At 41.8% G+C, this 27,949-nt stretch overlaps 1 protein-coding gene across 3 annotated transcripts in view; it reads right to left on the reverse strand.

Moving 5' to 3' along the window:
* The window catches only part of sik2b (salt-inducible kinase 2b), a 46,671-nt gene continuing 18,722 nt past the window's right edge, over positions 1-27,949 (reverse strand). For 2 of the 3 annotated variants that reach the window (XM_030744998.1, XM_030745000.1), the window contains 12 exons: positions 25,411-25,572; positions 19,338-19,462; positions 18,722-18,845; positions 15,982-16,208; positions 14,094-14,246; positions 13,489-13,647; positions 10,996-11,227; positions 10,607-10,900; positions 7,891-8,048; positions 7,122-7,235; positions 6,852-6,943; positions 1-5,215 (listed from right to left, as the gene is read on the reverse strand). In XM_030744998.1, the coding sequence (XP_030600858.1) occupies positions 4,573-5,215; positions 6,852-6,943; positions 7,122-7,235; positions 7,891-8,048; positions 10,607-10,900; positions 10,996-11,227; positions 13,489-13,647; positions 14,094-14,246; positions 15,982-16,208; positions 18,722-18,845; positions 19,338-19,462; positions 25,411-25,572 (2,483 nt within the window). In that variant the 3' untranslated portion in view covers positions 1-4,572. The remainder of the gene's footprint in view (positions 5,216-6,851; positions 6,944-7,121; positions 7,236-7,890; positions 8,049-10,606; positions 10,901-10,995; positions 11,228-13,488; positions 13,648-14,093; positions 14,247-15,981; positions 16,209-18,721; positions 18,846-19,337; positions 19,463-25,410; positions 25,573-27,949) is intronic. The other variant, XM_030744999.1, reaches the window with a different exon arrangement.

Below are 27,949 nucleotides of genomic sequence, written 5' to 3' on the forward strand. Positions count from 1 at the left end.
GTTCAATAAACCTTTTTAATCTCAACAGCAAGTTAGCTTATGTGTGGTCAACATCAATGAAGGTAAATATAAAACTGGATTTCTATTGATAGATTTGTTTTTGTTTTTTTTTGTTGTCAGCAGGAGGTGAAATTATACTTGGAAACACATCAACTAGAATCTTCATGACTGTAGTCTTCCACTAGAGAAATATTGCTATAATACTTTTAAATGGCATACACTGATTGACCAATAAGAAAAAAAAAAAAAAAGCACGGTAGAGAAGCTCACCGAGAAGCTCCAAAACTCCACATGGTGGGTCGTACAGGGAAACTTCTGAGCGACTTTGGTTTTGTACCTTTGTAAAACCTGGCTCTACTTACTTTCAGAAAAGAAAAGAAAAAAAAAAAGATAACACAGAAAAGAAAGAAGTAATCATTGAAAAATAAAAAGGATCCAACAGGAACTATTGGTGCTATTCAAAAATCAATTTAGACTGAAAATACGAAAAAGTAAAAGGCACACTGAACACTATTCACGTTCAACACAAAATTCACCTCGGAGCAACCTGACCGTGCACCGAAGATTCATTACACCCCTAAATCTGTACACAGAACACTCATCATAATAAACTGAAAAGTGTTGCTTTTTCTTGAATTAAAAACAATTGAATAAAGTGTTACTAACATCAGGTCTTTCTTTGAAAGCATTTTTTTTTGTTTGTTTTGTTTCCATTATTGGTGGGGAAGAGAGCGGAGAAAAAGGTGTTTCCTACAGATTGCGGTTCGTTTTCATCTGCAGAGCAAAAAAAAAAAAAAACATGAACCTCTTCCACCGCCGCTGCAATCATCTCCTCCTCTCTCACTACAGCTCTTCTTCCCCTTGTTGTCAAAGTGCTCCAGTATTTTAACTTCCACAGATCATCCTGTAGCCAAATGAAAAACAATCGCAATATTTGCTTCGAGGCAAAATCCATCCTTTAATGCTCTTGCACCACCAATATTAACAATCTAAGCTCTTCAAACCTCAGAATAATTATTTCATCACAAACAAACTTCACTCACTTCATTCTTTCTAAAGGACATTTTCAACATGACCCACAAACTGGGTGTGACCTTATTTGTGTCAATAAATGTGGGCAGATAACACAATAAACATATCCAGCTCGCTGACTAGTTTGTAAAGTTAAGGGTGGAACTATTGTTGCAATCGCAAGACTTGTTTTGCAACAGGTCCGGCCTATTGAGGCCGTTTCTGGAGCGGATATCTCTGCTCATTTGACTGTTAAATGTGAGTGCAAAACGGTGACTAACCTGTATCGCTTAAATCCTGAGGGACCAGTATCAGAACCTGACTACAGTGTATGCTATAGAGGCAACATCTACATGTTCAACATTATTATTCAAGTAAGGGATTCTCGAAAATTTTGAGGCCAGAGCCTCCTTCCAAGGACCCCAATCCTAACTTACACCAGTTTATTTAGTCTAGTCTCGGCATCGCTTGATGATGTGGAGCAGCTCGTATTTCTCCTCACAGGCTGATAAACCAAGCTACCTAGCAGCAAGAACAGGTTGTTACAACTTGAGAGACGTGACTTCGTGAGTGCTGTGTCACAGTCCTATCAGAGCCTCTACTAGCCAAAACAAAATGTGAGAGGGAATAAGGCTTGTTCACATCAGTGGTGCTCTCCTTTTAATGAGACAGCAAAGTTCTGTGATTTTAGAACAAATTATTTTGGGAACCACAGAGTCAAAGAAATTTGCAAACCTTTTTAGTCTTCTGTGACAGCGAGTTGACCTACTGAGGTTTACTGCAGACACTGATCAACCACTTGTCAACCATCTGGGGAATACATATTTTCCCCCAGCAAATGGTGGTTGCCAAAAGCTCACTGACTGACTGGTCTCTAGGCCTGTGTGACTGGTACCTTATTCACTTGACCCTACATTGTCACCATGATTGTCACGTGACAGGTTAACATCACTGTCGGGAAAAACCTCACTAGTATTTGGGTTTTGGACTTTTGGTCAGACAAATCAATGAGCTGGGTCCTGATATTAAAAGCAGGATGAGCATTTTCTACTGCCACTCAACAGACCAAACAACTAGCTGATAAACCAAATAATCAGCAGATTGTTTCATTATTAATTACAGATAATCTGTTGTGGAACAAACATTTTAGGATGGATTTTCCTTTAGGTCTTACCCAGCACTGCAGCCCCACTTGGTCCACATTATTTTCCCTTCACTGAAAACTATTAACTATCAAACCAACTTCTTTACTCCAGCGCCTGATTGTGAACTTGCCGGGGCTGTCAGCGCAGTCTACAAAGTGAGGGGGAACTGCCTCGAAGGCTAATCTTACTACAAGCACTCCTACAGTTTAACTCATGTGACCGCTGAAAGTGACAGTCTAGTAGGTGGTCACAGTCTTATTATCATTTTTCTAAAAATCAGCATATCTATCATCTGTCAGAGAAGATGTGTCTGTGTTTTTCAAGTAGATTGAACACAGTCTTAGTGCTGTGGGAAGGAAAAAAAAAAAAAATCTCATCTTGTTGCTGGCTTGCTGTCAGAGTGGTGGTGAGCCAACAGTCAAGATCCAGTGTGTGCTGACTGATGTTCTGCTGGTCTTCAGCTAACAGAAGCCGTAGCGTAAGAGAGAAAACATTCTTTTATGAAATCTAATGCAGGGGATCTTTCAGGGGTTGTTTCATCATTATAAACATAATCCATTATTAAAAACAGGACAGAGGCATGACTGGAGCATTAAGGATGTAAACCAGAATTAATCTAAAAGCTACTACTGCACTGTGTTATTCTAAATAAAGCCATCAATACAGTGTTTGTCTATTTCAGCAATGATAACAAATGCTGTGAAAAATATGAATTCTGAATTGTACAAACACACACACACACGCAGGCACACACACACACACACACACACGCACACACACAGTACTGTGCAAAGGTTTTAGGAAAAAGCAGGGTGGCACTGATCACCATCACTGAATCAGTCTGACATAAAGAGTCATGAAGTTCTCTTGCAACAACCCTACCTGCCAAGTACCTCGAAAGAATGCGTGCAAGTGTACCAAAGAGAACTGGTTCCGTTTTAAAGGCAAAGGGTGCTCAAACCCGATGGTGTAATCGTTAAAAGCAACCTCACTTTATTTTTAGAGCCTAAAACTTTTGCACAGTACCGCCCATACAGCTGTTTCCAAGCTTGTCCCTGCACTTTCGCGGAAAATGACCAAGAGATTATCTCCTGGTTACGTCAACGGCTCAAGTGATGTCACTTCTGACGACAAAGAGGTCCCCAGGAACCAATCACTGGTGAGGCTTTTTCTTTCACAAATCCCCTACATATTAAGGATTAATATTGCTTCAGTATTGCCACAAAAAAACAAAAATCAGAGTAATATTGACTGTTTCACATCGCAACTTCTCGATCCTAATGTGTTAATTACGTCAGCCCTCATTTATCACGCAAACATCACCCACAATTCAACTGTTAAACAGAGGTGTAGCTATTACGCCTGCAAAAACTGGCGGTTTCTCTTCCATCAGTATAATAAAACCTGGAGCTGGCAACTGTGTGCAGCTGAATGGAAAGATGAAAAAGCAGTTCAGTAGTGTGAGAGAAATCAGGTTCAGTAGTTACAAAGAGCTTACATAGAACTTACGTATCACACATAGCTTACACTAATATTCTCATTAGTCAACCCAGGTAATAACTCAGAGACATGGTTAAAAGTACAACTGTAGCAGGTTTAGGGTATGTGTTTAGGCAAATGACAAACAAGCTACCGCTAGTTTTTCTGAGGAGTTAATGTATAATGCTAGTGTTGAAGGCTATGCATCAGAGTCACACTGGGCTCTGAACATTAGTGTTTAAATAACTTCTACAACTGCTAAAAAATAAACAAAAACACCTTGTGGGGATATTCATGGTACCGTGATAAATGAGGGCCATTTTCTCTTGTCCTTTTTTTATAAAAAAAAAAAAATCTACCAGATTCTTAGAAGGAAAAAAAAAAAGTCTCAAAGTGTTTTGGGAACCAGTCTATTGTTGTTGATGGTGTCCTATTTTAAATACAAAAAGCACTGCCAGCCGTTGTGCTTTTGGTTGCCACTCGGTCGGTCCTAAATGAGTTCGCTTCCAAACCATTCTAGGTGACTCGCTGCGCTCCATCAGCCTCCAGGTTGAGCGGCATCCACCCCCCTCCCCCACCCCGGGCTGCACAGCGCAGTCCTCAGACAACGTACGTGACAACAGCAGCCTCGCCGAGTCAGTACGGTGAAACTCACCCCGTGCCACATACTGGGCCTGTTCCTGCCTCACAGGGCTGATGAGAACGAGAACAGAGGAGTAGAGGGAGAAAGGGAGGTAGGTTAAGGGAGGATTTTGGTAGAAAGGTCGAGGTTCGTCACAACTAAGAAATGAAGTCTGTATTAGTTGCACAAGAATTAACACGTCCTTCCCTGTTGCTACGCTTATGGCCTCCACTTACATCTCCATTCTCTCTGCTCTCAATGCTGTGTAGGTTCTCATTTCTTAATACTGCTTTCTGTAAAGACTCTCAGCTAGCTTTAGTTGACCAGTACAAAGCCGTGCTGCGAGTCCACGGTCTCCATCATCTCACTGTCCAAGAGGGTGCCCTGCAGCTCAGGCAGGCCTAAGCTGTCTGACTGCCCTGAAGCAACCAAAACCCCACCCATAGCTCCAGAATTAACCTCTCCTCCAGCAGGTGGGGGCAGGGAGGTGGGATCCAGTGAGAACTCATACTGCTCTGGCAGAAGAGCCTCAGTGGAAGGCCCCAGGACCTGCTGCTCACAGTCTGTGGGGTAGCTGAAGCACAGGTTGCTGGCAGCGGCTTCATGAGACTGAGGATGGTGGAGCTGGTGGTGGAGGTGAGATCCTGGAGGCAGATGTTGGGTGTAGTGGTGATGACTCATGTAGGCTTCATAAGTCAGGCCCTCGCCTGGTTCCATCACAGGGCTCAGGTTGAGGGTGTGGCTGAAGGGAGGTGAGGCTTGAGGACTGCCTTGCTGCTGGGCCGGAGGCTGGTGGGTGGCTGACATGGGGGAGCCCTGAGGGGAACTTTGACATGCCGCTGGGTCCAGCGGAGGGCTGCCTGTTGGGAAAGACTCAGCAATCTGCATCTGGTTGAAGTAGGCCTGCAGCCCCATGCCCTGTGATTGCTGCTGCAGGAACATCCTCTTCTGATGCAGTCTGCGGGGAGAACAGGGGTACTCACTTAAAACAGGACAACACTTTGAATCTACTTGGGAAGTAGAAACGAAAATCTTTCCTAGTGCAAAACGTACAACCCCAATTCCAAAACAAGTTGGAACGCTGTGCAAAATCAAAATCAAAACTGAATGCAATGATTTGCAAACCTCAAAACTCCTGGGTCTTCTTTGATATATTTTTTGTTTCACGATACATCAAATGTTTTCAAGTGGTGAAAGGTCTGGACTGCAGACTGCACCGGGACTTGTCTACTATGAAGCCACGCTGTTGTAATAGATGCAGTTTAGCATCGTCTTGCTGAAATATTGAAGGCCTTCCCTGAAAAAGATGTCAGGATGCGAGCATATGTTGCTCTAAAGCCTGTATATATATCTTTCAGCATTGATGGCGCCTTTCCAGATGTGCAAGCTGCCAATTCCATAGACACTGATGCATCCCCATACCACCAGAGATCCAGACCTTTTAACTGAGTGCTGATAACAAGCTGGTAAGTCCCTCTCTTCTTTAGTCTAGAGGATGTGGTAGCCATACTTTCCAAAAAAAAAAATTCATATTTGGATTCATCTGATCACAGAACAGTTTTCTACTTTGCTTCACTCCATTTTAAATGAGCTTTGGCCCAGAGAACACAGCAGCATTTCTGATTCAAGTTCACATATGGCTTTTTCTTTGAATGATAGTGCTTTAACCTGCATTTGTGGATGGGATGGTGAATTGTGTTCACAGACAACGATTTCTGGAAGTGTTCCTGAGCCCACCTTTACTGTTGACAATTAATTTAATTAGCTGCAAAATGTTCTGCCACCTAATTTTTCTTTTAGCACCACTTCCTTTACCAGACTTTTGTCATCCCTGTCCCATCTTTAGAGACATGTTGCAGCCATCAAATTCAAATGGGGCCAATATTTTTCATGAAATCGCAAAATTTCTAAGTTTAAATATATTTCTCTGTTCTATTTGGATAAAATATGGATTTATGGGATTTGCACACCATTGCCTTCTGTTTTAATTCACATTTTACACAGTGTCCCGACTTTTTTTGGAACTGGGTTTGTATTGGGAAACGTATCACAGACTACTGAATTGCTGCTTGCATCACAATTTATTAAGCGATTCAAAAGGACCTGCTGCACTTGGTAACAGCTGAAGAACCAATCAAGCAATTAGAACTCAGTAGATGGGACTCAGACACCATGTCACAACATAGCTAGATACATACATGAAAAATAGCAACAGAAAAATGGTAGCAAGCATGGATGAGATCAGCGCAGCAGTATAAACTGCCTACTTAAAGGCATGACAAGTCATACTTCTTTCATGAAGAATGCTACCTGTCTTATCCAACTACAGCCAAGGTAAGAGAAAACAAAATATAAATAGGTTCATTCCTGGGTATTACAAAAAGCCTGGTTCTTTTCAGTGCAGAGCATTTTATGATTCGGTTTAAAAATCAGATTTTTTTGTAATTGATTTTTGCTTCAAATCTCTCAGCAGTGAAAGGCCACCACAGCTACATTAACACAACAGGAAAAAAAAAATTCCCTGAAAATATTTTATACAGTGGAAAACAGGAAATAAAAATTCAAAGCACTGACAGTTTTCCAGCGTGATTTACCTGTGTTCCTGCAGCTGTTGCTCTAAACTTCGAGGAGTCTCCTTACAGAAAAGTTGGCAGCTAGCAGGACTGTTAGCCAAGACGTTGGCCTTCTGGGTACAAGAGAAATTGGGACTGATGATTGGGTTCGAGATAATTACGTTGGTAACAATCTTAACTTTACAAATGATATTACTGAATGTTACGCAAAACAGTCATTTGGCTCGATAAGAAAGGTGTGTATCAGGTATAAAAACAGTCATAATAAGAGTAGGTGGTATTAGACTGTACCTGTAGTCTGTGTGTGAGGTACTGTGTCTCCAAACTCTGTCTGCGGGATAGCAGAGGTGGAGGTGGCCCACCTTGGTATAAAGCTAGGCCTTCCTGTTGCTTGCATGCCTCACCCTTCAATCAAAAATATGAAGCATTAGAACAAGGGCCCAGATCCCCTCTGCTGCCGGTTAATAAGAGTATAACTGAATTATCCTTGCTGTCTCCTGCCCAAATGCCTATGCGGTGACTGATCAGCCAGATGTCTTTCTCTAAATGGCATGCACCATAGGGATTACACATTAGGTAAATGAAATGAAAGCAAATTAAAAGGATGATGGGGCCTGAGCATCATAACCAACAAAGAGCTGCTTCATTGCATTATGAGAGATGGACAAAAGGAAAACTCCTAGATCTTGTCAACTTGTACGACTGATTTTGCACCCCCACCCCACCCACATTATTACACTGTGCTTGTATCATTTAGTATCAATGTGTGCCTGTCTTTTTGTGTCAATGTAGTTCCAGCCACTACTATGGGTAAGTCCGGGTGACTTCAACAATGGTTGTATTCATTTTAGCCTAGGCTCCAGGCTCCAGGCCCCAAGGGGACGGGAGACAGTAAACAAGCCACAGTTGGCTGCCTCTCCTGGGGTTACACAACAGCCTGGGTGCCTGTTTTTTTTTTTTTTCTTGGTGACATAGGGTCAGGACAGTGAAAGGGACTGAAGCTGGTTTTGAAAGCGAAAGATGAGTGTGTATTTTTGTGTGATTATGCAGCAGGACTAACCTCCAGGAGGTTGTGCAAGTGGTGTTGTGGTCCCAGGGGGTCCATGGTGGCCCCATCCCCGGAGCCCATCTGCTCCACCAGCATCTGGACTTTGTTTAGCTCCAGGATGCCTTTGGTCCTCGCCAAGTTCTGGAGGTGCTGCCGAAATGCGACCAGACCTGAGAGTACAAAGAAATCCCCACAAAAACAGAGTTAGTATTGATTCTCGCACCTGATCAATATAATCTCTTTCTTTTCATAACAGGAAATCTAATTTTCTAGCCTTTCTGAGAGTCAGGCTTGACAGTCACTGACGTAAGCAAACTGTTTGACTAGTTAGCTCTTTCCATTGCCTCTATGTGCATGTACGTCATGAGCTGCTGTGCCTGTGCATTTGTGTATGCACATATATGACAGTATCTCTGTGCGTGTGTGCATGCACAAAAGCAAGTAGCTCAGATAAGACCCATCCAGTGGTGACGAACTGTGGCTGCGAACGATAGGACCTGACTCACTGTGATGGTGGGAGTTATTTAAAACCAGAGTCAGCAGTCTGACGCAAAAGAATCCACCACATCAACACTCTCCAAAGAGGATTACGGAAAATAAATAAATAACTGACACACCAAGTGGGAGCGCACAGTGCAGACTGTCACTGTGGAGCCCAGGAAGAAACACACATTTCTGAAATGTAATTATAGATTCTACTGGGCTAAAGTGCAGGTGATTTATAATCAGCAGGCACAGAATAAAGTCGCAGTAAACTGAGAGATAGATGGATGATGTTTAACATTCCCTCTTATATTTTGGCTTCTCTTTCACGTGAAGGGGAAACAAATCCTGCCTGCCAGAGGCAAACTTTCAATAGAAAAAGAAAAGCAAGCCAGGGAACGAGTATGTGAAGAGGGAGAAAGAGAGAGTGAAAACGATTGAGGACAGGGATAGAGAGAGAGAGGGTGGGGTGGGGGGATATGTGGGCTGAAACCTTCAAATATCTGTCTCTGATTCATAAGGTGAATCATCACCATAGTAGTCATCAGACAGACTGGAGAGGGGGAGAGAGGAAGAAGAGATGGAGGGGGAAAAAAAAAAGTGTGTGAAAAGGGGAGGAGGGTGGGGGGGGGGGGTGGGGGGGGGGGAATGAGGCACTTTTATCTAAAAGCAATATACACCAATCAGATACAAAACCACTGAAAGAGGAGGTAAACAGAAAAGCTCCTGACAGTGGCACCTGTAAAGGAGCGGGCTAGATTAGAGTCATGTGAAGTGAAGATAAAACCTTCAGAGGTCTTGTGGAGTCCACGCTTCAACAGGTCAGAGCTGTTCTAGCAGCACAACATTTTAATGTTGTGGCTGATTTGTGTATATGTTTAGCTATACGTTACTTGGACAGTTACGCAATTAAGAAGGCTGGGGGTGGAGAGAGTTCCGAAGCTGATTTCAAGTGTTAAACTGTCATTTGCTAGCTGTTCATTGACCTCTCAATATGCAGTCCAAAGGGGTGTCAATGCAAAGAGGACATCACTAGGCTTTAAAATCAAACAGACCTCTCAGAGAAACAGCAGATGTCTAAGGAGTGGCCAAACAAACAATTTGGTACATTCTTTTAAGGAAGTCCTCAGTCAAGAATGTAAATACAGAGGGTTTACCTCAAGATGGAAACAACTGGCAACACAAAAAAGAAAGACCAGATTAGACTTTCTTAGAAATCATTAAACAATCCTGTGCAAATAAATAAATAAGTAGATTATCTTCTGATTAATCCAACCCATAAAACATCTTCTGTCAAACATGATGGAGTCACTGTTTACAACATGGGACTGCATGCGTGCCAGTTTAACTGAAGCTATAGTGTCTGCTCAGTTTCAGTCAAATGCTGTAAAACTGAGAGGATGGTGCTTCATAGCACAAATGGAAAATGATTAAAAAAAAAAATACTGCAAAAGCAACCAGAGAGCTTCCTAAGGCTAAAAAAAGGAATGTTGTTAAATGTCTGAGTTAGTCACCTGACCTTAACCCAGCTGAGCCGCTTCAATTACTGAAGACGAAAGTGAGGATAGAGAAAAAAAAAAACAAAAAAACAACCCAAACAAGCTGCTATTGATGGAAGCTGCAATAAAGACCTGGCAAAGCTTCACAAAGAAGAAACTCAGCTGGTAATGTTCCAGAACTAGTATTTGAATCCAAGTCGCAAAAAAAAAAATAAATAAATAAAATAACCCTTATATTTATTATTATCTAGTGTGTGCTGTTACTTTAGAGCCTGTAAAAATAGAAAGACTTTAACTCCTAAAAGGGTAATAGAATATTCTTGATAACTCCCTTAAATTAAAGCTCAGATTCTTCACTTAAATCAGATCTTGATTGCTTCATTTCAAATCTATTCTGGTGGTGTCACAGGAAAAATGATGAAAACTGGGCTGTTAAGCAAATACTGGACCTGACAGTGGAGACTGAAATAAATCCACCTTAAAGGGGCACTGCACGGTTTTTCAGCTGCACGTGAAACTGAAGTTTAAAGTGCAATGTCACATCATATTACAGGCAGGAAGACTTTATATTAAAGATGGGATGTTTTTATGCATACTCAGGTTGACCCTTGAGTCCTGCATTTAACATGGAAGATACCATATTTAACTTATAATGAAGCCAGTGAGGAGATGCTACATCTCGAGAGATACCTTTCCTGGTTGAATAATGGTTTTAAAAAAAGTAAAGAAATCCAACTGCTTCTGACCTTGGGTGAGGGAGGTATCGGAGGCCCGGCGCCCTTCTCTGAAGCTGATTGGGGAACGGTTGTGTGTCTCCCTATGCTGGGAAGTCAGGGCAGCCATAGCTGGATTGGCAGGCCTGGCATTCAAGAAAGGCGTAGGGGTGACCCCAGGGGGAGAGCTGTTGGCCGGAACCACTTCACTCAGAGAGGGGGGATCCTCCAGCAGGCCAAGATCGCTGTGCATGGAGCCCATGTCGTAGCCAATGTCTGAGTCCACGCTACCCATGGAAGGGTTTTGGCCTAAAGTGAATAATTTACCTGAGGGGCAAGATGTTTTTTTCATGTCAATGCAGAGATTTAGATAAACAGTTTTATTTGATCATTATGTGCTTGCTAACAAAGCTGCATCATACCCTGGTTCGAAGCCCCTGGCTGATTGGTGACCTCAGACAAGGTGTGTCGCCGCTGGCCAAATCGAGCTGTCTGATAGGCCGAGAACAGGTGAGGCGGCTCATCCTCTGTGTCGGGCTCCTCAGTCTCAATGCCCTCATCAATAGATGTCTCCATCATGTTGCTAGGCGACGAGGTGGAGGACTTGCGCAGGACAGTGGGGGGAGGTAGGGGGTCCAGCAGGCAGCCATTAACCTAGATGGTAAAAATGTTAAATATTGATTATAAAATGCTCAGAAATTAAAGTTATTAGTCAAATCAGTCTTCTCAAATACATATAAGGTTCACACACACAAAGACACAAAGAAAAAACATGAAAAAATCCATCAGTTGCACTAGACAATTTGAATAAAAGAAGGAATCACCATGCTGAAAACTGTTTTCCCTCCAGTCACCATACTGGGGGAGTGTGTGTGTGCTTGTTACAGCATACAGGCTTGTATGTGTTGGAGGATGGGGATGAAGGAATGCAGGGCCAGAAAGCAAGCTTCGATTCTAAGTGCTGTGTAACTGACACATACACACATGCACACATACACACACACACACACACACAGGCATGAAATCACACACACAGATCATCTGCATGATTTGCTGCAATAACTGGAATGCCTGGTGTTGGTCTAGAAAGAACAGCTTTGCCCAGTTCTCCATCTGCTTTCTGTAGTGTGCTGGGATAGGAATGCTATTGCTCAACAGACCCACTCACACACAGAGGACAAGAGGGGAAAACTACACTGAGAAACAGGCAAAAGTGTTTGGGGGAGTGGAGGGTGGGGATCACATGGGAAGAGAGACATTTAGGTATCATGAAGAAGGGAGAGACATGAACCGAAAAGAAACGAGTGAATGAAACAGAGGAAGATAAAGAAAGGCAGAAGCTAAAAAAGAAAAGATGAGCTGTCAGCGGATAGGTAGGAAGTCTGGGCGGTGAGATCGCTGGAGCAGAGCGAAAGCTTCCTGTCCATGTGTGTTCACTCAGTTCTGCATTAGGTCACATCATCATCACAGGACCGCTTACATAACCAGACTCCATTCACGCAGATAACACGCACTCCGACTCTCTGCTCTGTTACCACAGACTCATTCTCTCTCTCTCTCTTTCACTCACACACACACACACACACACACACACACACACACACACACACACACACACACACACACACACACAAAACAATGTAAAAATCATTCTTTATTGGAGCCAGGAGGGAGGGTGGCATGGAAAAGAAATTTTAAAGTATGACACTGCATGTATTTGTGCGTGTGTGTGTCTGCAGCCCCACAGGTGTGAAGCTGTCAAATCAGACCACCGGTGTCTGTTCTGTAATAGGTGGTCGGCCTAACAACAGTCATGTAGGAAAATGCTACAACGCATTTTCCTACATGTCTGTTGCAGGACACTGTGTGTGTGTGTGTGTGTGTGTGTGTGTGTGTGTGTGTGTGTGTGTGTGTGTGTGTGTGTGCACACGCGTGTCTGTGTGTATGCCTGTCTAGAAGCCTTGCAGAACAAACAGGTGTCCTGTTTGATGTGAGTGTTGGCTAAGTGCTTACATAAGAGGACAAGTCATCTGCACTCTGGCAGCTCGTTAATAGCAAAAACCTGATCTGTCATTTATGGTTAATACTAACATGATTACTCAATAACTGCATTGAAAACTGTCATTTTCATTACATATAATTTTATAATGTGCCGGACACACACTTGCAGAGATGGGGAGTTAAGCACAGGCAAGTGGGGGTTTTTGACCATGAAGCTCTTCTCACAAATGGGGCCCCCCCTCACTGCAGTAATGAGAGGCCCAGGGAGAGTTGCAGGCCTTAGGTGATCTGAATAGAAGCCAGTGGAGAGCAACAGACGGCTTCCACAGGTATGGAAACCTTATTAGAAGTTCCTCTGGATAGATATTTGTTGACCAAAGGCTTTCTTTCCATCAGCCTCAGTCTGAACTAAACCGTGAGTAAGTCTAGCCTTTTAGGAAGGGGATCAAAGCACACAGCTTTAAAGAAAAGGGAAGATCTGGATTTATAACATGAGCCAAAACACTGAAAAAAATAAATACAGCACAATAATCATACAAGTATATTTTTTTCATAGTCGTTGGAAGCCAGAATTGTAACTGAAAATAAAATTATTTTAATCGCCTAGCGCCAACACTGGCAGGCAGCAGACGCTCAAGACTTCAAAGGAGTCTTACACACACGCACATATTGAGGTGTAGAGACATTTCTGATTTGAGGTGAGCGGGCATGCTCATCAAAGCATGGCAAGCTTATCGGGATGATACTTGGGGAAGCTGATAATGACCGTAATAACTACAAATTCCACAACTAAGTCATCTCATGTGAGCGAGGCGTAATATGAGGACAGAGAACAAACAAGGAGATGCACAAACAAACGAAAATGCATCCCCATTCACAAAGCCGCAACCTGTTTTTACTAGTATTGCACCTACTTTGGGTGTGTTGACATCCTCCACCATGAAATTCTGCTCCAGGGGAGATGCAGTCTGGGGGAAGGCGAAAGCATCAGAGGACGCTTGAGGCACAGCAGGAGAACGCAACAAGCGACCGCCCTGCTGGAGCAAACCCACCTGGGCAGAAACACTGGTCGACTGTGGAGAGGGAGAAAATACAGACAAGTATTTGAAATGACATTAAAACCCCTTAATTTAAGCACAGCTGATAACAATGTCCTTCGTAAGAATGTAATTGTGACAAATATCAGCTGTGGTAAATTTTTGCCTTTATGCTGCCAACCAGACAGAAATGCTAGGCCCTACATGGTGAGAGAGGAATTGCACAGTGCTGGTAAGAAGAGGCAGCAGGCAAAGAAAAGAAAGACTATGAATAATGCAACTGAGGGAGATGCACTAAGATCAAGGCTGGGTAGAAAAGACTGAAAGAGAGCACATGAAGACATGGACAAATAAATGGATGGTCCATGTCTTTCCGTGTGTTTGTTCCTGGGTGCAGGTGTGAATAACAGAGCTTTGATCAGGGAGGTGTGGAAAATAATTTAAATGCATTATTCAGAAACGCCTCAATTCTCCAAAGTTACCTTGACGACAGTCTGTTCGGCAATGGTGCTGGGTCGTCGCTGACGGGCGTCGAGCCTCTGTTCGACTGGGAAGCTGCAGCGATGGGCCTTTAGCCGCTCCACCAGCAGGTAATAGATAGCAGCAAAGTGGTTGTAGCTTTTGTTCTGCAGAGACTGCAGGATGACAGACAATATAAACGGTACTGTCTGTAATTGAAGTTATGAGGATGACTTGACTGTGACAGCTCTTTAAGATATGGTGAGATAATTCTTTAATTATCCCTGTATGAAACTGGGTTATTGCAGCAGCTGAAGAGCAAAGTGTTGATAAAAATACAATGCAGAGAATATAGAAGATGACAAGGCAGCATACATAATATACAGCAGTGCAGATAAGTTTCAGTCTCTTCACCACCAGATTCAGTAGATCAAAAAATGGTTTAGATGTGTGTTAGACAATGTGTTACCTTGAGCGTTAAAAAATGATCCTTTTCCAATCAGGACTGTACAATATTTACATACAGTTATGGTCAGAAGTTTACATTTATGCCCATGATACTCATCATGGGCATGAATGTCATGGTAAATTTGTGTTTTTAATGACTTCTTTGAATTACTCTTTTTTCCAGGGTGCAATAATTGTACAGCACACATCTTTAATGAGTAAAAAAAAAACAAACAAAAAAAACAAGAATTAATTGCACCAGTTTATTTGGGATTTTCTCTAATCGGTACAGGCTCCAAAGTATACATACATGCTGAAATATATACATGCACTCAAGTTAATCTTTAAATAAGTGGTGCTGAAGGTTCTATAATATCTTTATTTTACAAGACCAAGGCTTAATAATTTCTCATTAGTGATCATGACTGACTACAACTGATAGTTGCCAGCATAAAAAGATTTGTTTGAATGGTTTGACCAATACTTAGAACAATAGGAAAGTTTGAGGAATTCAGTGAAGATCTGAGGAGAATTGTAGATGTACACAAATTGGAAAGGTCTGTTGCAGCCATTTCTAAACAACTGCAGAGTCTAAGATCATCAATTCAAACAAGTGTAAATGAGTACTAATTATTCAGATGTGTCACCTCTTTGACAAGGTCTGGAAAAAGACCCACATTGTCACCCTCTGATGAGAGGAAATTGGTTAGGATGTTCAGGAACAAGCCAGGAACCATCAAGGCTCAAGCCTGCCATGAAATGGAAACTGCTGAAACACCAGCATCACGTTTTACATCGCCATCGGCTGAGAAAAATTGAAAAATTTTGGTCAGATGAGACCAAGATTGAGCTATTTGGCCACAATGTCAAGCATGGTGGTGGTAGCATCATGCTCTGGGGCTGTTGTGCTGCCAGTGCTACTGGTACATTGCACATAGTGGATGGAATAATGAAAAAGGAGAACTAAGTCCAAATTCTTCAACTTCACCTCAATGCACTTCAAAACCAGTTCTGGAATGGATAAAGCAGGCTTAAATTAAGCTTCTTGAATAGACTTCCCAAAGTCCTGACCTCAAACCTACTGAAAATTTGTGGACTACACTCAAATGCTTCATCCATGCCAGAATTCTGCCAGAAGCTTGTTGATGGCTACCAAATATTGGTGGGGGTGTATAAATGTGGATTAGTGAAAATTCACCACTGCTAAATCTTTTCCTGCATCCACAACAATGAGGAACTTATATATTTTTTTTTTACAATTTATCTGTTTGCAAGTAGTTTACTGCTAGACACTTGCCTTTATCATGCAGCCTAGAGAAATACTTCTGCTTTATGCTTATCTACCTGTCCACTATCCTCCACAGTCTAAAGATGTGACCTGTCAATCTCACATCTTTACACCATTATTCCCCCCCAAAAATTTATATTATAAATAAAATCTCCTACTTCATGCTCTGTTCTCACCTCTATAGTCTTGTGCTGGTCGATACCAAGGCTGTGCATCAACCGGAGGACCTGTTCGCTGTATTCCCCTACACCCGCCTCACCCTCAGATGACAGAGGCTGTTGGTACAGTACTGGCCTCTGTATTGGAACATCCAGAGTCATCCACTTATGTTCCTTTATCTGGGCCACAGTGAGACGCTTTGACGGGTCCAGGACCAACATTCGGCGGATCAGGTGCTCACATTCTGCGAGGGGTGGAAAGAGCAATCATACAGGATTTTATTTTAGATCTGAAAATGTTCTTTATGTTGAGTAATGCTGAACACTTCTTGTAAATATAATGACGCAGATAAAGCCTCAAAGCATCATGCCCTTTTCAAAGTAGCCCAGATGAAGTGGGGCAGAAATAACACTTTGAGAGCTTAAAATCTGCTAAGTTCTTTTCTTAGGTTCTCCTGCCGTCACTTCTGAACAGCGTGACTACACTCCTTTCTACTTTCCTTCCCTCCTAATGAGAGCTCCTCACCTCTAGTTAGAGGCTAGATGAGTTTGACGTCAGACACAGCTGGGTTCTTAACAGGATTACAGCTCCCCTAGCTGTGCTGCTTTGGCCTGACTGCACCCCCACTGCCTGAAGTGCATTCCTGCCTACCAGTCAGCAACCTTACCCATTTACTTGACTGCGTTAAGGCAAAACAGGTAAGTTTTCATCAAATAAGCCCTGCAATTGGTAATTATTACTTTTTTAATCATTCCTACTTTGCATTATATATGCATTTCAAAACAACTCATTCTGTCTTTAATGATTAAAAAATTTCACTTTCCCAATTCAATTACATTTTATTGATATAGTGCCAAATCACAACAACTGTTGTCTCAAGGTGCTTTTTACTGTAAGTTAAAGACCCTACAATAATACAAAAAACAATCAGAATACGAATGAAAAAATTTTTCAAAGAGAATTTAATTTTATCAACATTTTCTTCTGTGCATCACCTTCTTGGCTTATTCTCCGGCACAAACAGCATTCTCACAGAATGAGGAGAGAGACCCTCAGCAGTTCATAAACAGTAAGCCCAAGGACCTGTCTGCCAACATTAACTCCCTGCTGCACATTCTTCTCAGTTGCCCTGCTGATCCACTAACATCTGCTTACATCACATTTTTTTTCTAACTCATTCCTGGTAGTGCAGCAAACTCAATTTTCTCCTCATTATGTGCATAACCAGCACGTCCTTCAATGCACTTTTACTTCATGCTGTGGCCTCTTAGCACTTTATGCACCTTTTGAATACAATACAGTATAATACACTACAATTTGTTTCAGTATCTGCTTGTTGCCACAGCCCTTTTTATAACGACAGCTGAAGTTGAGCTTCTACTACCCACGAGAAAAAGTTAGACTATGTGAAGAGGTCAAGAATGCATGCCCATGCAGCTGGCTGCCTGATTGACAGTCTGTTTTAGTACCTTACACCACCATGACTTAACCACAGAACGATCCCAGTTAACGCTTACAGTGCTGGAGTTGTGTAGAATTGTGCTAAAGAGGAACTCAGCTGTGTTTAAGAGCATTTAATGAGACTTTAGATTTTAGATTTCATATCTTTTTATCCCATGGCAAAACAAACAAAAAAACAAACAAACAGAAAATAACCCAAAATTTTAACCATCAAACATGACTGAACATACAGATGGATTACAGGTCCCTGTGGCAATTACCCCAGCATACTTACATTTCTCTGCTCATTGGTATTCTGCCCTAAAGAAGGACAGGCAGCTACACACAGGAAACTAGGACATGTAAATATGTTTGACATCTAAACCTAAAGGATGACCTTATGACATCTTCTACAGTTATTAAGTTACTACAATTGGGGTAGACCACAGCATTTACAGTACTCAGATATTCTAGTGTGTGGTCCAAACCTGTGCTGTGTGCTATAGTGTTGGCCAGTGCAAGCAACTGAAGGAAATAGGATGGACCGTTTCTGGATAAAGAAATCAGTACACTATGTTCTACTTGTTCGCAGAACAGGGGCTGGACTGGGGGTGGGTAGGCGGGTTCGAGTGTCAGTCTGGCCAGGGAGCTGACATTACACTCCTAAATTCCCCGTATGTCTTAATTGTTTCAAGGTCCTGAACAGAAAGGAAAAAGAAAAAAATCTGGTCAACTCTCTAACCACACCCCCCCTGCGGTGAAGTTGCTTCAGATGTGCAGATGGGACACAGGCAAACAAGACAAGAGAAACAGATAGGGCCACAGACGGACAGGAAGCTGTCTCACAGAGGGTATGAGTCAGGCAGACATACTAACAGACAGAGGGACAGACAGGCAAGCTGCTGGAGGGCTTCACTGGCTCTTCCCCAGGTTACATAAACAGCTCCAGCTCTGGACTCCATCTACAGCCAGCCAGCCAGCCAGCCAGCACAGCCGCTAACAGCAGGGCTGCTTGAGACTGTTAGCCGAACTGACTCACTCTACAGCCTGCGTGCTCGCACATACACATAGTTTGCAGTGCTTCATACTGTATCCCCTTCAAATCAGTGGAATGCTGACTGACCTCTTGACTGGTTATAGCTGCAGGGGTGACTCAAGTAGGAAAGCGTGATCTATTCGTCTGTGCGTCAGTGTTCCTACCAGGAACTTTAATGACATTTTTTTTCCCCTCAATTTGACTACATACTGTTGTATAGAAGACTAGAAATAGAAAGTCAACTGCCTTTGCAGGAAAAAGGCAATGCCGTCTGCTCTTACCTTCAGTCATGAAGTAGGGGATGCGAAACCTTCCTTCTAGGACTCTCTGCCGGAGCACAGGCAGAGTGGGCCCATCAAAGGGCAATGCACCACACACCAGCACATAAAGCACCACCCCCATACTCTGGAAACATGAAAAGATAAACACACACACAAAAAAGAAAACAACAAAAAAAAAACAGGTCAGGGTAGGAGCGAGGAATAATTAGTAGATTAATCAATGTGAGGTATCTGAAGGTAAACAACTGAGACACGCATGTGCCGCTAAAGCATTGACCCACACTCAAATTTACACACAAATTTATGGTAAATGATTGCGATATATAAGAGGCTATAGACTGTGGTTGGGAAATCACTTTCCACATAACCGCACAACGACGTGACAGGAAGCAAACCTGCTGACCGTATGAAATCAAAACTTTGCTTCCACTGATATATAAATACATAACATTTTCAGAAGTGAGTTGCATCAGATGATTCATGTGGCACGGCTCTATCTAAATGATAGAGCTGAGAAGATATTACAAGTAAATGCAATCTACGAGTATGCTGTTATAAGGAACTGTTAAATAGAAAGTGTTAAGAGTTGTCTACTTTATGCAATCAGTTATTTTACCCAGATGTCCAGCTGTGGGCCTTCATACTGTTGTCCCTCAAAGACCTCTGGAGCAGCATAGGGCGGGCTGCCACACCATGTGGCCAGAGGCTCCCCGGGCTGGAAAAAGTTGCCAAATCCAAAATCTGCAGAAGGCAAAACATCGGGGGTAAGTAGATTAAAGATCATTTTGGTTTGTTAGGTTTGTAGATTTGGCAATGGCCCACAGAAATCCTGCTGTTGTCCAGTAGTGTCTGCTCTGTGACCGCAAAAAAAAAAGGGAAGAGTTTACACACTCTGACTATATACAGTAAGGCTGTGATTTGCTGAAATGGGTAAACTATAAATGGTTTACACTATACAATTCAGAGTTTTGAGTCTTCATGCAAGTTTAGTATAACGTAGTATGTGATCCACATATTTGTACAGTTACAAAATGGACCTTTGTATGAGGTAACCTCCCCTGGAGACTGACATGAGGTAATCGGTGCCGTTCTCTGATTGGCTGTCTGTAGAATGACTCAAACTCAGATTTTAATCTCCAGAAGAAAAAAGACAAAGAACATGCACAAATAGACACAAAAAGATGGGAAGTTCACATCTGTCTTTTATTATAACCCAACTAAAAGCTGCAGTATAATCGGCCAAATCACACTGAGCCAACACGTGTGCCTGCAATCACTCAGCCAACCTATTTTCTTATGAGTTAATATTACTTTCACCCATGTTTTCTTCTCATCTCAGATCCCTTGTTCTCTCTCCAGTAAAAGATCCATTTGTTCTCGTTTGGTTTTTACAAGACTTGCTACTAGTGATTGCTTCGTCACTTCTAGCACTGTTTTTCCTCAACTTGCACACTGGTGGTAATTTTTAAGACTCTTTGCTGTATCAAAAAAAACAATAGATAAATCATTTCAGTTTGCTCAGTTCATTATCAATAGGAAGGCGTCACAGAGCCTGACAGCTACAGGGGCAAACGATCACGCTCACTTAGCCCTCCACCCCCACCATTTTTCCATAATTTGAAACAGTTACATAAACAGCAAAAAATGTATTGCAAAACAAATAAATAAGAGATTTAAAAAAAAAAAATCTGGCTTACATAATGGGGCTGGAGGTGATGTGGGTTCACACACACACAAACACACACGCAAAGCCATAAACGATACAATAAGCAATATGTGAGAAAGCGAGAAACGATCCTTTGCAGTTACTGTAAAATAATCTATAGAACAGTCAAATTCAAACTTACCACACTCTCAGCTATAGCACAATGCCATAACTCCCATTATGTAACTTCTATCAACAAATTTGTATTTTGTTATGTATTAATTCATTGTCTTCAGAGAATTGTGAAATTCAAAAGTTATCAAGTTGTTTTTTGTTTTGTTAAAAAAAAAAACAAAACCCTAACTTTAATAGGTGACGGTACTTTTGGTTGCTCCCTTATTTCCCAAGGGGTCACCACAGTGGGTGGATCTGTATATTTGATTTGGCACAGATTTGATACCATTCTTGAAAACCCTCCCGCGCTGTGGATCAGCACTAGAGTACACTAACTTGTGACCTCCTGAGGCTGGGTTTGCGTCTCTTCTTGGTCGCGATCTGGATATCTTTGCGCAAACTCTCATAAATAAGGTGGACCTAGTTTTAGCAGTTTGAATCAGCAATCAGATATAAAAAGCTAGAAACACAATGGTAAGTAAATTATTTGGCAGTTTTTAGGAGGTGCACGCTAAAGTGTGAACAAGATGGCCATTTCTAGACCACAAACTTTGCTACATGGCACTGTCACTCTCTCCCTCAAAAGGCAAAATGCTGAAAACTAATGAAGACTATGAAGAATTCAGGCTGTAGGATATTTTTTTTTTGACTGCACACAGAAGAAAAGCTGCAGGAGATTATAGCTTAAATACCTGTAGGAATCAAGTTTAAGCAATTAGTACAGTGTAAACTCCAACTGAAAAGAACAGAGAAGATCTAACAGTGTGTATATGAGCTCATGTAGCTGAACCGTTTAATTACTGCAATGCAGGTAGCAGCAGGTGCGGCTGGAATTAAATGGGAGCTAAAGCAGCGTGACACTGTGGGTTTATTACAAGTATGTTTGCTGTCTGATGCTGCTGCAAAGGTGAGATGCAGGCAGAGCTGAGCGGAGCAGTGCAGAAGCTGTGACCCATTTCACGGAGCTGAATACTGAGCAGACTAGTTGACGTCAAACACTCCAGCATGCTGCAGGCTACTAACAGCAGTCCCAGCTCAACAGAAAGGGCGGGGCGCGAGAGCGCGTGTGTTGTGCACAGCAACATTAGCATAATATTAACTTAAACATGTCACGCTGGAACACAGAGGTTTCTAACATTGCATGTATATTAAAAAAAAAAAAAAAAAAAGGAGTGTACGAAAGTGCTATAAGAGGATGCATGCTTGTACTGTAATTAAGCAGTATGAGCATTAGTATAGTTGTAGCTGCAGCTGCTTTTCTTTCTTTGACATTTCTTTCACCTGCAACAGTTTTTTCCCCTCCTTTTGCTCTTTCCTTTCCTCCCATTCTTAAACTTTAGCATCTCTCAAACTAATGAAGGATGATGCAGCTTAAAAGTTTCAATGCAACATGTGAAGAAGAGAACATTTCTTCCTCTTACAAATGAAAAGTTGAAATTAGGACAATTTCATACACATTTGTAAAAGGTTGATTGAAGGTTATCATCAATGCACACTCAGACAAGCCTGATCATCTACTGCCATCTCAATTAACCTGATATTAGACATTTCATTGTTGTACATTAATTAGACAGATCTTTAAAAAACATTTAGAATCACCTTCTTTGAAAGATTGCCCTGATCTGGATGGTATGTCTGCATCATTTAAATAGACCATGAAATACCTTTAAGATTTGGTGGACTTCCAGCAACATCACTCTGGATAGTTTCAACATGAAAACTTCAAATAATGAAGGTGTAAATAGCTGCTAAAAGATTTTAGTGATATGACAACATATAGTGAATAGCATTTAAAATCTATAAAAGAAACCAAGCTCAAAAACAGGATATGTATGCACTGCACTGTGTAGACGCATTTCCCTGATTAACCACAATGGCAGAGCTCCCTTTTGTCTCCAAACCAGCAGCCTGCTTTTGTTTTTGTTATTCCTCCTCCTCTCTTTCCATTGCCTTCAATCTGTCAACTCAAATGTAAAGGGGCTGTTTGAAGTGAAAACATTAAGGGCACTCCCTGCTGCTCCTGTTCCTCTCTCCTCTGCAGCCACCAGAAGAATGACCTTTCTTTGACTGACCGCCTGTTAAGGTTCATACAGACTGACCAGAGGTGGCCTTTAGAAACCAGGGAGCCATCACTGGACTGCAAAAGAAAAGCCCAGAAGCACAGGCACTTTGTGCCAGGCAGTAGTGCTAAAACTAAATTAGTTGAGAAATAGAAAATGAACTGATTGTTATTCATCAAACAAAAATACCAAACACCTGTTCAACTGCGCATTAATATGAATATCTAGTCAGCCAATCGCATGTCAGCAATTAAATGCATTTAGGTATGTAGACATGGTCAAGGGGCCCTGCTGAAGTTCAATCCCCATCAGAATGGGGAAAAAAGGTGATTTAAGTGACTGAACGTGGTAAGATTGTTGATGCCAGAGGTAAGAGGTGAACGGCAAGACTGCGTCGAATAGTCAAATAGGAAAACGGTAACTCAAACAACCACTTGTTACAGAAAAGCATCGTTGAATGCACAAAATGTCAAATCTTGAAGCAGATGGGCTGCAGCAGCAGAACACCACGCTGGGTGCCACTTCTGTCAGCTAAGAACAGAAAACTGAGGCTACAATTCACAGGGGCCCACCAAAATTTCTGCAGCAACATTCAGATGGTAGGGTCACAACTTGGCGTAAGAACATGAAAACATGGATCCATCCTGCCTGGTGGTGGAGTAATAGTGCGGGGGATATTGTCATGGCATGCTTTGGGTCGCTTAGTTCTAACTGAACATCATTTAAATGCCACAGCCTCCCTGAGTGTTGTTGCTGATCATGTCCATCCCTTTATGACCACATTGTACCCATCTTTTGACGTCGTTTTCCAGCAGGATATCCCCATGTCACAAAACACAAATTATACCAAACTGTAATCAAATGACTCCACAGTCACCAGATCTCAATCCAATAGTGCACCTTTGCGATGTGGTGGAACAGGAGATTCACATCATGGATGTTCAGCAAACAAATCTGCAGAAACTGTGTGATGCTATCACGTCAATACAAACCAAAATCTCTGAGGAATGTTTTCAGCACCATGTTGAATCTATGCCATGAAGAATTAAGGCAGTTCTGAAGGCAAAAGGGGGCCCAATATGGTAATAGCAAGGTGTAGTAATACTAACCGAGCAGCTTTAATATTTTACATACCATTCAAAATAAATTACTAACATTTAATAATACAACAATAACAGATTAAGACTTAAAATAAAAATAAATGAAATAACAGACTATTAAAAACAAGGTTAAGCGTTATAATGTTTTTCAAACTAATTTAGTAACACTTTCCTTAAAATTAATCTCATGGTTGTTATGGTTCTATATTGTGACTACATGGTGCATTTCAAAAATATAAATTGTCATTAAGACGTATGGAAAACTACAATGCACAGAGTGAAAAACTGAGGACATTTTACTTTAATTTTTCATGACATTTTATAGACAAACTAATGGTTCGATAGCACCCTGTTAGCAGAAGCCCTAGCACATTTTCCCTCAAGATCTGAAAATAATCCAATTAATAATGAAAAATCACTATTACTATCAACATGAGCACAAAAAGGTTCATCTTTACCTCTCTGACATGAGTTGCTCTTATGGACAGTACAAATCTGACACCTTTATTCCTCTAAACTTCATGTACTATTTACCAAAAACTTGGCAAGAGGAGCACAGCATGTACCTCGGAGATGATGTCCTCCCCAGAGAAATTTTCTGTAATCACAAGCCAGGTAATGTTCTGTTCATTGTTTTCCTGCTTCAAATCTAATCTGCTGCACGGACAATCAGCTGTGAGTCAGACATGTTTGTGAAAATTACTGCTGGGGTAATAACATCTCCAGGTTGTCATCTTGGACCCTTCTGAAAAACAGTGGACAGGATAATGCAAGCAATGATGCAGAGAAAACAGTCATTTCTCTATCAGTTATTCTGTAGTTCTGTCCATTTTGTTCTTTTCTGGTATCAGAACAATGAAAAGGTACATTTATCACACCAATAAACAATAATTTGATTCAACTATCCGAAGCTGATGATGTGAAGTCCTTTGTGGACAGGAAGCCATTTTCTTCTCTAGCACTTATTCAGTGTCTGGTATCCTTTCACACCCGTATTTTTAGCTGCTCTCATGTGATCAGCTCACCTTAGATGGAGTTCAGTATCAGCTCTGAATTAAGCCTCAGATAAACCTCAGACCTTTTCAGAACATGGTCACAGCTGCAGCCCTGCCACCCTGCTATGCACGCTCCTTATCATTCTTCCTTCATCCTCTTATCTGCCGTCTCCAAAGTAGCCAATCCATTCGATCACCTTTTCTTCTCCTCCATTAAACCTAAACTTGCTCCTCCGACGACCCCAGCCTTCCCCTTCTCCACTCTGGGACACAGCAGTAGGGTGACATTCCCACAAGCTAGCCTTAAACGCCAGCTGCTTAATAATCACACTTTGATGCTTGTACTACAGACTTCCAGCTTAGACTCGAATCTCTGCCTCTGGGTCTGTTCCGCTCTTTGTCCTCCATCTTTAATGTTTTCCAACTCAGAGTCACCAGGGATGCATTTTGAAGTTCCTCTGATCATTGGTTTTGAAAAAGTAGCGCAAGCCTTTAAGATTTTAAGACACCTGCCGTGGCATCTTTCAGCCAACGGCTATCTTGCAAGCAACTTCCGATCACTTCAACACTGCGAAAATGGCCTAAGCAGGTAGTCAAGACATTTCTGAATTACAACAGCACTGAGATCATAGCAGGCAATAGATCAAAACTCAAGCGGACATCCTGCATTTCTCATCCACCAGTGATTTAATGGATCCTCTGTGCAATACATTACCTGCAATCTTGATGTTCATATGGCCATCCAGCAGCAGATTCTCAGCCTTCAGGTCTCTGTGGACGATGTTCCGGTTGTGACAATACTCCACTGCTGACAGGATCTGCCAAAACTTCCTCCTGGCCTCGAGTTCACTGAGACGACCATGCTTTGCCAGATAGTCTGCAGACATTGGAAAGAGGTGGCATGTCATGTTAGAGCTTTAGGCATAAAGCATTTTTTATTGATTACATAACCTGGCTCTACAGGTCTTCCAAACACAGTGTAAGGTATCACCATAGAGTTGAAAAGAATGCAAGCTGATTTTTCATTCAACTGAGTGGTTGTGCTGAAAGGATAATTTACTTTTGATGAGGTGCAGGCTTGGTGCCAGTGGTAGTTTACAGCTGCTCTACATTACAGCATGTTTTGTGAACTCATTCAGTGCAAGATGTACAATGTAATTTATCTTAGGAGACCCCTGTTCTAACCGTGTGTGTGTGTGTGTGTGTTTGTGTGTGTGTCTAGGCATTGACTAACAGTTAAGAATGCACTGTGCTGTCGTAACAGGAGGAGGAAAGTGGTGATAGATATTTCTAAGAAGTGGTCTTCTGCTATATAACGTCTACATTAGCACAAACTGGATGGAGGTCAGTTTATTACAGAGTGTGTCAGTTTAAAAATGCAGTGCAAGCACACCCCCCCAAAAAAATAAAATAAAATAAAATAAAATAAACAGGAAGAATGAAGATCCTGATGCAAATATGAACCTGAGCTCTTTATCAATGAGAAACAACACAACTGGATTTAGCAATTTATCTGCGTAGCACACAGCAGTACCAAGGAGTGAGTTTGTGGTTGTTTAGAAAGACAAGAAACCAAAGTCAATTATTTCTCTGGAGAGCCACAGTCATAAATTTTGCTGTCTTCTTTTTCCAAGCGCTCAGATCACTGACCTTTATCTCACGGTGTACTCTTGCTCTGCCCTTACTGTTTTTGCAAAGTTTGGCTCGCCAGACTATTTTACAAGATGTATGATTTTTTTTTTTTTTTTTTTTTTTTAACAGCCCTGTGAACTTTGAAAAGTGTGGCGTTTGTTGCTGTCGGCAGGGCTCCTCTTCACACCTCTCTGTCCACATAGCTTGCTAACTCTTCAATTCACACTCAGTGGCAAACAAGATAGGACACTCTGTTGGCTGTCCTTCCAGCTGGCATAGATACAGACCACCAACCAAACCTGACAACAATGCACAACAACCACAACAAACCCCACAACACAACATCATGAGGAATGTAATTATATGAAGACCCCCAAGGTCAGTTTCATAAGAGAGCATTTTTGTAATCAGAAAAGCAGACAGAGACTGGCAGATTAGTTTGCTCAAGACAATGAAAACAATGTTTTGCTTTTGTCTTATAGTTTGTTAGACATACCTGATACGGTTTCCTTGGTATATTGCTGTCACTTCAGTGGTGTGCACACAGTACATTTATGTAAAGATCACTTATAGAATATTAAAAAAATAAACAAACAGACAGCTCACAAGTACAGAAGTCACACCAAGCCTCTTTCACAGCCAATTTAGTTGACTGCACACATCCAAAAAAAAGTGGGCAGTCAACTAAACAAAAAAAAAGAAAACATTGCAAGTCAAGCAACATGTGTGTTGAGGTCAGCAACATACATCACAATACAAACACCTCATCTAAACAGCTCTGTATTTTCAATGCCCTATGATTAAAGTTGAGGGAAATTATGCAGTTGCATGCATTAATGATGTATCTGATAGATAATGAACATGTGACAGACTGAGAAAACCTGATTAGACAGCAGCTGACAAATTCCGTAGAGGAGGTCCCTTCAATGACCAGGGCAATTTTCAAGTAGCAGTGCTAATCAAAAAACACACTGGGGAGGGGAATGTGTTGGGCAGGTCCAAGTTTGCACCTGTGAAAAGCAACAGGAATCTAAAGTAATAACTGTTTTAGGATTAAACCTCTCCTTTTCTTGGTCTGCCTCAGTCTTTAAAGCCTTCAGTATGGGTCAATACAAATGCTCGCCAGCCTGTTAATGAGCTGAACATTGTACAAAGTGGTTGGTTTCAAGCATAGCTCAAGCATGTTTTCTGAAAAAAATCTGAAAAAAAGAGTTCATCTTCAGCCATTACTGAGAGAGGTCAGACTTGGAAATAATGGTGCACACATTCAATCTTTCGTGGAACACATGGTGTTCCACTCTTCCTCTCACAAACCATGGTGTAAAACAGCTGCAGATTAATTTCTCTCAATGACTGCTTGATCAACTGACTATTGTTTGCAGTTCAGGAAAGAACACCGCCTGACTGTTTTAACACCGAAATGCTCAACAAACCAAACGCTGAACACTACAGCGTATCTTGGCTCTGTATGAACAGCAGCAGAGTGTTGCTACTGCTTGTTCTACAGTCGCACTGGAAAAACAAGCCATTACTGTTTAAGCAAACAACACTGTACCGCACGCACGCAGGCGCACACACACACACAAACACACACACACACACAGTGCACATGTTGCCCCAGT

The sequence above is a fragment of the Archocentrus centrarchus genome, chromosome 13 (genome assembly GCF_007364275.1).
Source record: "Archocentrus centrarchus isolate MPI-CPG fArcCen1 chromosome 13, fArcCen1, whole genome shotgun sequence".
NCBI classification, from domain to species: Eukaryota; Metazoa; Chordata; class Actinopteri; order Cichliformes; family Cichlidae; genus Archocentrus; species Archocentrus centrarchus.